The sequence below is a fragment of the Dreissena polymorpha genome, chromosome 12, assembly GCF_020536995.1.
Source record: "Dreissena polymorpha isolate Duluth1 chromosome 12, UMN_Dpol_1.0, whole genome shotgun sequence".
In the NCBI taxonomy this organism is placed as follows: Eukaryota; Metazoa; Mollusca; class Bivalvia; order Myida; family Dreissenidae; genus Dreissena; species Dreissena polymorpha.
The window spans coordinates 72,104,290-72,118,556 of record NC_068366.1 but is presented as its reverse complement, the minus strand read 5'-3'; the positions used below and the strand labels follow the sequence as shown (position 1 = coordinate 72,118,556).

The 14,267-nt window shown below is 34.5% G+C and overlaps 1 protein-coding gene across 1 annotated transcript in view; it reads right to left on the bottom strand.

The window, feature by feature from the left end:
- The window catches only part of LOC127852720 (uncharacterized), a 64,445-nt gene extending 52,579 nt beyond the window's left edge, over window positions 1-11,866 (bottom strand). The window contains exons 1-3 of the mRNA XM_052386672.1: window positions 11,805-11,866; window positions 2,905-3,003; window positions 552-787 (exon numbers count right to left, since the gene is read on the bottom strand). Of these exons, the coding sequence (XP_052242632.1) occupies window positions 552-787; window positions 2,905-3,003; window positions 11,805-11,865 (396 nt within the window). The 5' untranslated portion in view covers window position 11,866. The remainder of the gene's footprint in view (window positions 1-551; window positions 788-2,904; window positions 3,004-11,804) is intronic.
- Window positions 11,867-14,267: the final 2,401 nt, after the last annotated feature.

Sequence of the window (14,267 nt, the reverse complement as noted above, 5' to 3'; positions counted from 1 at the left end):
ACTCATTAATTATGATGCATTATGCATTTATTTTTATTAGTTAATGAAAAACATGATTGAAAGATAATTATTTAGCTATTATTCAAAACTGTACTTAATGAATATGCGTAAAGTGTTGTCCCACAGGCAGTCCACCCAAGCTCATCAGAGACAATATTTTCCAAATTTCTTGTGCTTTTTTTAAAAATTAAAGTCTCTTCTTACAATATCCAGTTAAGGCAGAACATGTCTTCCCAGATAGGCCTTTGCAGACTGTGGATAATCTGGGATAACATTTTACACAGAGTCATTAACCCTTTGCATGCTGGGAAATTTGTCATCTGTTAAAATGTCGTCTGCTTAATTTCTAAAATTAGCATTTTCTTCGATTTTTTTCAAAGAATATTATCAGAATAGCAAACAGTTTGGATCCTGATGAGACGCCACGTTCTGTGGCGTCTCATCTGGATCCAAACTGTTTGCAAAGGCCTTCAAAATTCGGTTCCCGCACTGAAAGGGTTAAACCCCATTTTTTCAGTGCGAGGCTGTATTATTTATTGATGCACACATACCAGTCTGCCAAGCCATTCTTTGACCAGTGATTTCTTGTGCCTGCCCTGGTACTGATAGGACGAGGTCTCTCCTAGGTAGCATCTCATGGCCGGCAGAGAGTCGGGACGCTCGTTGTTTGGGGGCATCTTTGAGACGTACGGATTGAACGCGTTAACTTGCCACTGGGTGAAGTTTCCAGCCTTGTTTTTTGCTTGCCAAAGGTCATACATTACTTTCTCCAACTTAGATCCTTCCTCTTGAAGAATGGAATTAAATTGTAGAAAATTCATTGTTATAATGGAATAGTTAATACATTCCTATAAAAAAGAGTATCATTTGCAGTTATTTTAACATGAATTAAAGAAATCATTGAATATTCTGTGCATGGGCAATACTCTGTTTAAGCTGTTTTGCTTTTTAGCCTTGGTCTGAATATAGAACCCTACCATAACATTATTATCAAGGGCAGCCATGTGCTGAATATAGAACCCTACCATAACATTATTATCAAGAGCAACCATGTGCTGAATATAGAACCTTACCATAACATTATTGTCAAGGGCAGCCATGTGCTGAACATAGAACCCTACCATAACATTATTGTCAAGGGCAGCCATGTGCTGAATATAGAACCCTACCATAACATCAAGGGCAGCCATGTGCCCCTTAACAAAAACAGAAGTTAAAAAATGCCCTTCACAACACTTACATGTCATTAAAACTGCAACTTTTTAAAAGATGGAATATGAAAAAATCAAACTATTCTTCTTCTTATTATTTTTTTGTCTATTGTTTGTGGCTACAATTATTTATTAGGACATTTATACCATTTACTACCAAGAACATAAAAATATAGCTTCGTTATCATATCTGTTATCATATTTAGCATATAAGTTCAAATCTGATAACAAAAGTTCAATAAATATTTTTCAAGTGATATACAGTACTTAAAATAAGCACTCATACACTCGCAAAATGCCAGTCAACAAGCATTTTTCCAAGATACAAAGGGCCATAACTCCGTTATTAACAGATGGTGTACAATGCCATTTGGCGTGCATTATCCTCTTATCCATATATATACTCATACAAAGTTTCAATGAAATACGCCAAAGCACTTCCAAGATATGGCTCCGGACACAAAAGTGACAGACAGACGGACAGCCGGATGGACAGCCAGACAACGCCAAAACAATATACCTCCGCCTCTGGCGCGGGATATATACTCATACCAAGTTTCAATAAAACCCGCCAAAGCACTTCCAAGATATGGCTCCGGACACAAAAGTGCCTATAGTTAAAAGTATTTTTTCAAGATACAAAGGGCCATAACTCAGTTTTTAACAGATTGTATACAATGCCATTCGGCGTGCATCATCCTCTTATGCATATATATACTCATACCAAGTTTCAATTTAATCCCCCAAAGTACTTCCAAGATATGGCTCCGGACACAAAAGTGCCTATAGTAAAAAGCATTTTTTCAAGATACAAAGGGCCATAACTCTGTTATTAACAGATGGTGTACAATGCCATTTGGCGTGCATCATCCTCTTATGAATATATATACTCATACCAAGTTTCAATGAAATCCGCAAAAGCACTTCCAAGATACGGCTCCAAACACAAAAAGTGCCTATAGTAAAAAGCATTTTTTCAAGATACAAAGGGCCATAACTGTGTTTTTAACAGATGGTGTGCAATGCCATTTGGTGTGCATCATCCTCTTATGCATATATATACTCATACAAAGTTTCAATGAAATCCGCCAAAGCACTTCCAAGATATGGCTCCGGACACAAAAGTGCCGGACGGACGGAAGGACAGACGGACGGACAGCCGGACACACGGACAACGCCAAAACAATATCCCTCCGCCTCTGGCAGGGGATAAAAATTAGCTTTGTGAGTGCTGCTTCTTGGTGCTTCCAAAAAATTGAGAGCAAATAAATAAAAACACTGTTATACATCGCAACCTGTCATTTTTGAAATGCAGCTGTCTGAAAATTTCAATTAATTAATTATTGGGTAAAAGCTGGTCGTCCCAAAAATGGAGTAACAATTTTTTTAAATTTTGGTCTAAAAGAGGGTGTCAACAAATTACTAGTGTCAGAAAACTTAGGGATTATTATGGTACTTCTACAGCATTTTTTAACAAGTAAAAGGGGGCAGCCACTTCACAAAATAGGGGAACAGGCCTTACAACCAACTTCATCAGCTCTGGTCATAGACTTCTGTACTAGTGCTATAGTGGCTGTAGATTCAAGCCCTGCACTGGGTGCAATTTTCATTAGGTATATGATGAATTTAACAAGGCAAAAAACTTAATTATGTCTAATTTAACATCAAAAGCAATGTAGCCACTGTTTATTACCTGCCTGTCTGAACACCACACAGAACGGCTGATGCCTTGAAAATTTGATGTGTCGTTGTAGAACATTGGTCGGAATATCTTGAAAATAACTCTGATAGCCTGCAAAGAAATTTTTAAGATAGGAGCCATGCCCAGGAAAAATGTGGGTTAACTGCATATGGGTAAAGTGATGTCACAAATGAGTCTGTGATGTCAGCACTGGCTAATCAGGGACATAGAGAATAATAGGTTAGTGTTGATTATAGATCAGGTTTATCATGCGAGGCTTAGAAAACAAAAAGCATGAGCCTTGGCGAGTGCTTTTTAGTTTTCGTGCCGAGCATGATGAACCTGATCTATAATCAACACTAATCTGTTATTCTATTTATCCCACTTTTTATTAGGTAAACCTTTTTATTTAAACAGAATTAGTTTGACTGGATAATTTCGCTGGATTTATGACGTCATTTCGTCGAAATATTGACGTCATTTCCTGCCGTTGATTATAGATGATATTTAATCAACGGGGCTTTAATCAACCGAATTCGCTGTATAAGTGGGATAATACACTTTTTGCGTTTATGATATTTTTATTTAAAGCTTGTCTCTTCTAAACAAAAACTCAGTTTAGGTTGAAAGTGTTGTCCCTACTAAGCTTGGTCACACTGCACAGGCTTATCTGGGACAACACTTAAAACACATACATTAAACCTTGTATTCCCATAGCATTGCTCACATCAAAAGCAAACATTATTTATTGCAGCAATATTTAAGCTACGGTTCTAGTTCTGGCAACCTTAACTTAAAATATTGCTTCTTATGTTTTCTGATATTAAGCAATTTACAGATTAAACCTAAACCTTGATCCTTTAGTCACCTTGATTTTCGGACAGTTTCTGAACACAAATGAGTGTTCATATTATTTTAGTCATAATGTTGTATGCACTCCATTTCATCTGAGTACTTTTGTAAAGGCAATTAATAGAATTGGCAATGGCTCTGAACAGGTTAAAAAACTGTATGGCAGATCAAAATAGATTTGCAAAAAACCCTGGTTTACTTCATGAGTATTTTTTAACAAAAATCTGTGGCGGTGTGTCTTTTTTTTAAGTTTTTAATCTACAGTTTAATTAAAAAAGGAAAGGTCTAGTTATTTTCTTTTTCTTTGATAAATATTCTTTAAATGAAGACTATCATTTATCATAGACAATTTGTTCATAAAATATTCGCAGTTTGAGCACCAATGTGTGTGAGCGTTTAGATAATTGTCATTGTTTACAATGGTCTCTTAACTTTCGGGTTTGTTGTGGAAACAACATACAATTGTATTCTTAATACTAACAGCACAAACTTTTAAATCATATGTGTTACACTTTTTTTGTTTATGCTTTGGGTCAGAACTGGGGAATGTTCAGGACCCAAATGATGACTTCACTATGCTTATCACGTCTTGTGAGCAGTACTGTTGTTCTCGAATGCTTTGAGCTTTCATGAGTACATACATACAGCTCAAAGCTTTAATTGATAGGAGCTTTTTTCATGTAAAAAAAATAGGTCTCAGGTATTTCTTTAAAATCTGGTTCAATCAACCTCATACATCGTAACAAACTAAATACCTGTTGCAATTGACATCAATTTGCATATCATTTGTGGAGAAATACTCAAAAACAAAAACTTGATAAAAATAAATTATCAAACAGAAACAAAAGTTTTGAATTGACAATTTGATCTATCTAACGGAGGTTCCGCAGATAGTCAATAATTACAATTGTTGATTAGACCTGAGATCCAGCTCGCTGAGGTTTCCGGAGATGGTCGATAGCTTATTTTCAAATTCAGAATACTAGGCAATGATACTCGCAAAAAATTACACATTTTCATGAACCGTTGATGTGTTTAAAACTTTGAATTTTTATCATTATTATTCCAGCATACCAAATAATAATTACTAAATTTGTATTTATTTGCGCAATAGTGATATATTTATGATTTGTTTGTCATTATTTATGACAGAAAAATGTTAATGTAGCTAATAATATGATTGATTATAGGTGCTACCTAATTTACGGGCAAAAGCTTTTTAAGTTTTTTTGATAACCATGTATTTTTAATAAATGTATGGACATGATTGTGTTCAAAATATTATAATTGTTGCAATAATTAAGTAATGCATCCAAAAAAATCAATCTATAAACGAGTTACATGTTCCTAGCTTAAAGATCTAGCATCTTATTTTTTGTTTGTTTTCTAGCCATAGGAATTTAAAGCTTGTTCGGTGGCTGTGGTATAGTGGATGGGGTGTCTGCTTACTGGCTTAGTCACTGGGAGGTCTCTGTATTTATCCCTTAAGTGGGAGCATTCTTAAGATAACCCTAAAGACATACTATGGCGTACCATTTGGGTTGAAAGTCATGAAGACATACAAGGTTAAAAATGAAATGTACGTCGAAGAACAATAATTGTATGTCGACATACAAATATAAAATACACTTTGAAGTATATATTTGTACGTCAAAGTACAATTTTTACTTTGACATACATGTTTGTACTTCGACGTACACATTTTCTGAACAGCCAATCAAAACACTTGTCTCTTGAGCCGCTTTTCCTTCAGATTTATTCATAATAAATGTTTAACATCTCTTTTTTAATTGTGGACACAATGAATAAAAATATCAGAATGGCAAAAAAAAACACATAGAAGTTTCAAGTATTTAATGCATTGAAATAGATTATATACACATTTGAAGAAGATTCAATTGTTGTTACCTTTTTAAAATTAAAATTATTCAGCATATTGTGAGTATTTATTGACCATGCTGGCGGAGTATCACGACCGTCCAGCGAATTACTGTGTAGAAAACAGTTACCAAACATTAAAGGGATAAATAATGTATAATAACCTCCCCGTTGGTCGTATTTGGTGATAACCATAACTTGCATAAGTCAGAGGTAAATTCCTCCACGCCAGGTCAATAAATACGCACAATATCTATGAGTTAGCGATCGATAGTAGCATAATTTGGTATAAATTATAATAATAATAATGTTTAATAAATATGCACAATATCTATGAGTAAGCGGTCGATAGTCGCATAATTTGGTATAAATAATAATAATAAAATTGTTCAATGTCAAATATCTCTAAAAGCAACAGATGTAAGGTGTCTTCTGATTGGCTAACACTCAAGGGTCAGTGAAAATTGTACGTCGAAGTACATTTCTCGATCTACCTAGTAGGTCTTGTAGACTTTCAACGTAATGGTACGTCATATAGACACTAAGTTCTGGTCCTACCCAGGATAACAGTTTGTTTCATCAAATGTCTCAATTCAACTTGACAGCTTGCTAAAGCAGTTGCATTTAGCATACAGTACACTGATTTAACATAATCAAAATCATGTGATGTGTCAAATCAATTTTGATTGACAAATTTGACAGGATTTTTTTTAATCCAATAAGTTTTAGACTGTCAAATAACACACACTACGAATTGAAAACCATACCTGGAGCTTTCGTCTGTATACCACTGACTTCATCAGAAAAATGATTTCTACTGTTGGGAAACGTTAATAACGCTAATTGTCTTCTTATTTATTATCAATGTATAATTATGTGTAACAGCATAACAACATACTTGTTTTGCAATTAAAATATTTAATAAATACAGGTATCTTGCAGGTTTCTAATTTTCTTTCGCAAACTATTGTTGAATTTAAATTTTGTTGCCACTAAAAAACTAGCCATTTTGTAGCAATTCTTAAATCACAGTCTAAACTGCATACACTTAGCTCTATAGTTACAATTTGAATGCAAAAATTAAAATGCATCATGTTATATCATCCATATTTTTTTATTTAAACATTCAAATAACACATAACACAGTACATATATTAAAAGGTATGTGGTATTGTGTGGAGATACAAAACACTTGGCATCATTTATTTGAACATAAAATAATAGTTACAAAATAAGTAATACTAAAACACTGTCATCAACCTACAGTACAAGAATATTTAAGTATATGAAATTACAAAGTGGTGTTATTTTTTTACCTTTTACAAAATTAACAATGCTGGTTTCATATTAATTGCATTATGCATTTACTAAGCAAGCTATTTGCTACTGTTTAGAATTACACTATCTTACTAAAAATGATCACAACAGGTGCTTTTACATACTTGTGGTAAGTTTTGTATTACTAGTTTGACATTTATTGGCAGACACTTGTCGATATACAGACTAAATTTGCATGGGAACTTTCATATTTTTTCTGCATAATTGCCTTTAAATTGTTAATTTAACAACCCTTTGACATTGTTTGCACATCTGATCTTATTATACCATAGCTGATTTTTGTTGATAGATAGACAGATATAGACTTTTTAAAGTTCTATAAAAGTTCACACATGTTCCATCCAAGTAAACCAAAAGAACCAATAAAGATCACCACAGATAATAACTGTGTGTATAGCTTGGAAATTTTGAAAGTTCAGGAATCCCTCCTTTGTTGATTTCTGTAAACCTAAACTGTCAGTTTTGCTGGATAGAATGGCTTGTGTGATGCCCAGCTCTTGCCTTGGCAGAACAGCTTCTAAAAACGGAAAACCAATAAATATCTTAAAATTTGATCAATAATGCAGACAATTTATAAATCTCTTGTTTTTTGTTGATTTCGAATCTGGAAGATTTTTTACGTAAGATTGTGGTACAAAAATTGAACGGTATCGGATTTTGTGGTTTTAGGCCTAAACTTATTATAGTGATATGTAACCTTTCTGGATATCGGTAAAGTGCGAGCAGACGAGGTGTAAATACATTAAAAATTAAAGCTAAAGGACTAAAAAGTTAATCGGCATTTCTTAAACTTTTGTGAATAAATGTGTTTCTGATGGATAACAACGACAACTTACCAGAATATTGCTCATGATCACACGTAAAACTTCTTTCTGAGAGCGAATGGAAAATGCGTCACAAATTCTGACAAATAGGGTGTCGTTATTGAAATACCGCGAGAATACTGGAAGAATAGAGATGCCAACTATAATGTTTAAAACAAATAATTTTTTAACAAGTGTTTGTGATTTGTCAGGATAATAATAACAATAAGACATCGAAAAGATCAAAGCAAATAATTTCGACAGAAATCTAAGATTCGGCAATATATTTAAGACTGGTTATGTTCACGTAAATTGTGTTTGGTAAAGGCTGTCACTATATGTAGTGAACCAGTCTTCGGCTTATACCCACTAAAGATGAGTATTCAGGGGAGATAACTGAGTAATGACTTAATTCTGGAACGGTTGCGAAGAAAAACAAATAATGCAAGAATATTTAGTGCGATTCGCTACACAATTATGATGTCATTGATATAATTTTTCCTGAGGTATGTATTTATATGTGGTTTAGCATATGTCAAAGTGTTTTTGATTTGTTCAAGGTCATAAATAGCATCGCAAAAATATATGTCGTGTGGCAAATGTTTTTGAGACGCATCCCTATGTGGTATTCTTATGTAATTTTATGTCTAAATTTCCATATGTATGAACGGTCAACGCCCGCTTCGCGAGCTTTTGCCCGTATTACTGAAGTGTCGCACGGATTCCTGGCAGAATATTTACATTGAAAAAAAACACTTTATGAAAAACCTTTGCAACTCCCAGCGACCTGGTCGATAGCAGGGAGTTGGGCTCAATTGGTCATTGTTGGCTCGGGAACTACTTACATGTACCCCGGGTACTCTTAAGTATGCTTCATGTACCCCAGGTACGGTAAATATACTTAATTGTACCGGGTCGATATTAGACTGTACCCGAGTTGTATTCCCGCCGAAAATCTGATGTAGTAAAACGCTCTGCCGTTTATCTTAAACAAACTTGTCTTTAAAAAAAACTGCATCAACATGCTTTTTGAGTATGAGTTTCAATAATATAGAGGCAATTTTTACAGAAAACTGATATAAATGAGCATATAATTAATAAAAAAAATAGCCTGTTAGTTTACTTAAGAGTGCCCGGGGTACATGTAAGCAGTACCTGAGCCGACAATGACTAATCGAGCAGGAGTTGGATTTGTTCTGGTTACCATAACTTTAAATGTCGCTTTTTATGATTTTTGACTGGCATGACTTTATAGTTATGGACCAACCCCATTAGGAAAGTCAACCAGAAATTCCCGAAAAGTTAACAGTTAACAAAGACCGGCCCAGAACAGCTTTTAAATGCAGTAATTGGCCCAAATTAACCACTTGATCGGAAAGATTGACATTTTTCACATTTAACTGATATATTCTTCCACCAAATACTATCTTAAACATTAAAAATTTATATATTCTGCTCCTACATATCGAGGAAAACAGCGATGTGACAGACTTTCTTGAAATGCGAATCTCCCGAGATTTCACGGTCATATGACGTTATTGCTATTTTTAGTAACATACCATGTGCTCAAGTGTTTTCAAATTCAGAATGACATTTCCCGGTATTTCAGATTATTCTGGCTTGTTTTGTAAACAAATTGTAGTGTAAATACAAACTCAAAGTAAATATTATTAAAAACTACCTGATTCACACTGAAATCAGTCTTATAATCCACTAGTCAATATAAATTGCCGCCATAGAGTCTTTTGATGATTTTTGCTTTGGCAGACTCTTTTTCAGATTTATTCTGAACGCGAATTATTTCAGCTTATAATCCATCAGACGTAAGTTGTTAATCACAAATAATAGATTTCAGAAAATGAAAGTAATGTTTACAATTTCAGCATAAAATGTCAAGGTCGATACGAAAGTATCCAAATGAAAACTCGTCACATGACAAAGCGACAATGGCGTCAAAATTGTGATTTTCAGACCGATGAGAGTTATTTTCATCTATTGTAAGATGCATTTGAAACATTTGAACCTTAAAATATTCCTCGATGCAGTAATTTATATCCATCCACCAATATATGTAGAAATGTATCCAAGAAAATGAGCATTCTTTGATTTATAGCGTGACATAAATATGTTACGACTCTGGTTGACTTTCGATACGGGGTTGGCTTCAGCGTACAGGTATGTCAATACTTTATAAACTGTAGGCTGAAGTTTCTTTAGCTAGAGTTGGATTATTGCAATAAGTCTTGTGCGTTGTGGTAACAAGTAGCTGAAATAATTCGCGTTCAGAAGAAATCTGAACGCTGAAACTCCGGTCTGCAAAAACCATAACGAAAATTAAATACAATACTATTATATCAATATGCTTAAAATTGCAAAAGAACATAACCAACTCATAAAGTTTTAGTTAATGAGTCCATTTTTACCTCAAATAGCGTCGAATTGAAGTTAAAAGGCATAATTTGTTTCAGTTAAACTTCTGCTTAAATCGCAATACAATCACTGACCTCTAGCCATGTTATGAAATATTTAAATATCAACCAATCAGAAGAAGGCATACTGTGTAATAGGCTGCGTTATCGATTAAAATCTACCTGCCGTATACACAGGTGGTTAGCGTGTGGCTATGATATTAATTAGTGAAAACATCATTTTGAATGATAAATAATCATATTATAACGAAAAATTAACTTTTCTGAAAAAAAAAATTTCACTATCAAATATATATATAACAAGGTATGCAACTCAAAATCACCCCAAAACGGGGTGCATCGCTTTGAACAGCCATATCTTCATCAATTGTGCAGCGATTTTCACGATCTCGGTCTTATTCAACGCAGAAATGAATTTCCTTTCTGGAAATGTATATGTCTTGCAATATTTTTACAAATGCTGGGTCAACTTTTAAGAAATAACACGATACACAACACGCATGACCCAGTTGACAGTGATCATGTATTCTTTATGAATGAAATCTCCAGTCGTAAAGACACACCTCCGCATTGGACCAATGAAATCACTCGTATGTTTAAAATGTCAGTTAGTTGAAATGTATGTAAACAAAGGTTTCAAACGGCGCTGGACAGTTAGTCTTGATGCAGAATGTAACGACAAGAACGGTAATAATGTTTTTTCATACGTTTTATTGAATTATGGTATCGAACTACATGAACTTTGTAGGGAAGTTGCCCTTTACTCCGTGAAGATTTCAGTCTTAAAGACAGCATGATCACTGTCAACTGGGTCATGCGTGTTGTGTATCGTGTTATTTCTTAAAAGTTGACCCAGCATTTGTTAAAATATTGCAAGACATATACATTTCCAGAAAGGAAATTCATTTCTGCGTTGAATAAGACCGAGATCGTGAAAATCGCTGCAAAATTTATGAAGATATGGCTGTTCAAAGCGATGCACCCCGTTTTGGGCTGATTTTGAGTTGCATACCTTGTTATATATATATATTTGATAGTGAAATATTTTTTTTTCCAGAAAAGTTAATTTTTCGTTATAATATGATTATTTATCATTCAAAATGATGTTTTCACTAATTAATATCATAGCCACACGCTAACCACCTGTGGCCGTATACAGCGGGCACAGCGATTGGAATTGAAAATGTGAGTAGTGTGTTGATTTAAATTGGTCAGGCGTGCAAAATTGAAAGAGTCATTACATAATTCTTACGGAACATTATTGAGAAATGAATTATCTACACAGGTATGTAAATATTATTGCAATCCGTTGATATTAACTGTCTGATATCGGGGCTTGAATGCTGCGCACCAAATTCCTTGCGCATCAATATAGACAAAGAAGGAAAACTCTCGCTATTAAAAAGATAGAGTGGACTATTGACGCCAAGAGTCTGCCAAAGAAAAAATCATCAAAAGACTCTTAAGCCAAGTTAAGGCGGCAATTTATATTGACTATGGTAACAAGCAACTCATGGTCGCATTGATAACATAGTTTGTTTGATCATTTGTCAAGTATATATCAGCGTAGTTTCCTAAGCCATGATAGTATTGGTGAAAGATTGATACATACACAAAGATTGGTGCAGTAAACATGAAAGTAAAAATGTAACAACGTATCCAATCGACGCCATATTGTAAACAAACGAAAGATTCACCAAGGGCCGTAATTCATGGGAAACTCTACGGGCATTTGTCGAATATCATTTTGTGAAAAGAAGTTTTTATTGTAAGGTGTCAACATCACCGAAATATCAAATGCAATAACCACATAATGAGCATTAAAAACAATGATAGTTCTACTATCAGCGTCTTGAAAACGAACCTAACCAACTATCAAACAGCAGGTAGGAAACAGCATATCATCGTAACTGGCTTACTACTGACTTATTCCACTACCTGTTCACCCGGATAATTCAAACAACACACTGGTGCCATGTATTGATGTATATTTTGACGTTAACGACTCCTTCATAAAAGAATATAAACAAATATACTTAAACTTACAATAAATAAATAGATTAAAATGTTCTTAACTGACTTTCCCTCGTCAAAGTAGGAGTTGCCATTAGTGTTCTTGAAAAAAAGCCAACTTGAATACAGTGGAGTTAGTGCAAAGTCGGGCATAATAGACTGAGTCATATTGGAAGAACACACCTCGCGCAAGTAACTGTGTCACCGAGATGCTGAAGTCACTTGAGCTGAAAAAGATGAGTGATTATACCTCCTTTCCTTGGTTCGACCATATAATCTGTTGTAAATATTCTTCGAAAACTGAAGTATTTATTATCTAGAATCAACTTACTTACACTTAACTTAACCGTACGTTAATAATCCTAGTGTGAGAATACGAATTTCGGATGGCTGCACTCAAAACGAAAGCGCAATAAAATTATGCATTCTGCCGTTTGACTAACCACAACAATGCTAAAATTGTATCATGTCCCGTCAAGGTTTCACGGGAAGAGGACAATTACAACGAGCGAGGCATGGTATAGGGGCGATAACCATGGGTTATGGTTAGGGAAGGGTTAGGGTAAGGGGTCGGGTTAGGGTTAAAGTATGGGTTAAGGCTAACCCCAACCCATACCCGACCCCTAACCCTAACCATAACCCTTACCCTAACCCCCCCCCCCCATGCGCATTACAATACCATCCCTCGCTCGTTGTCGTTGTCCGCTTCCCAGGTTTCACCAGTCGGTTAATGTGACAAGTTGGGACTGCTAACATAGAAATTGTTCGATTCGATAAATGAGGGACATGTCTTAAATCTTCAAAGTCCTTCCATTTGCAGCTTCAATACGTTTATCCACCTTAAATCAATTTAAGTACAGGGTGAATTATTGTCACTATTCAATGACTCAAGACGTTGACGGATGTTTTTTCTTGCTGCGATGTCTCGTTGGTTTTAATAGTTTTTTATATTTCAAAGCCAGGCAGTATACAATTGAATATATGTATTGGTAAAATTGCATTATTACACCCACATGGCAGTTATACACGTGCTGTCCAGTAATTAGCTTAATTTCATTTAAATAAATTTCCTCGAATGACACGCAACACAAATGATTAGTATGGCATATTCATTAAATATAATGAGTTATATTACACTTCCTTTCATTTCATAATTGGAAATTTTAACTTTATAATAATTCAAGAATTATCTCAATACCAAATGTTCCTTTTCTTGCTTACTCATCCAATCCGGTAATTGCCTTGACAATACAATATTTTCATCATGGTATTTCTTATCAGGCAAAACATATACAGGTGTATCGTTTACATTATAACTATGTCGACATTGTTTTATAATCTTACAAACTACCATATATAGAAGAAAATAACAATATAATATACTTCATTTAAGCAAAGTTAACTCACGTTCTGGTCAAGTGATCGACGTATTTAATACTATTATTTTTTTTTATTAATTATTAGATTCATACAATCACCTTAACTTAAGGCTATTCAGATTGCGATACAGACAGGCAGACGCTATTTTTCAAGCATCGTATGTGTATTTATTTAGCTCTCAAGTGTAATTTAACAAACTGTATGTCGTTGACAATAAAGTGAGTTCTATTTAACTAGAATCGCGAAATAATTGTAATTAATTAAAATGAATTATTCATTTGTTAATGTAGTTCACTGTTTCATGTGAGAATACATGTTCGACGTTGAAGTCAAGTCAGTTCTTTTCGCGCTAAATTCTAAATATCTATGCGAGATTTTCAACGGTATTCCCATTTGTTTCTATAATTTGTCCTTAATTCTAGCATTTAACAGTCATGCGGTAAGACACCATCTGGGTATGAAAAAGGATGGAGCGTCTCTTCAAAAGACGATGGCGTCATGGATGTTTCCGTTGAAAAGCGGTCAATTTTCGAGACACCATCCACGGTTCCCGATATTGATGCCAATGTGCTGTACGACTCTTGATAGTATTCATGCCCGCCAAGTTAACAAAAAACAAATAAGACGACGTTGGTCAATGTGATATCGTTTGATAATCGACAGGGATTTCACTCAAGGCAGA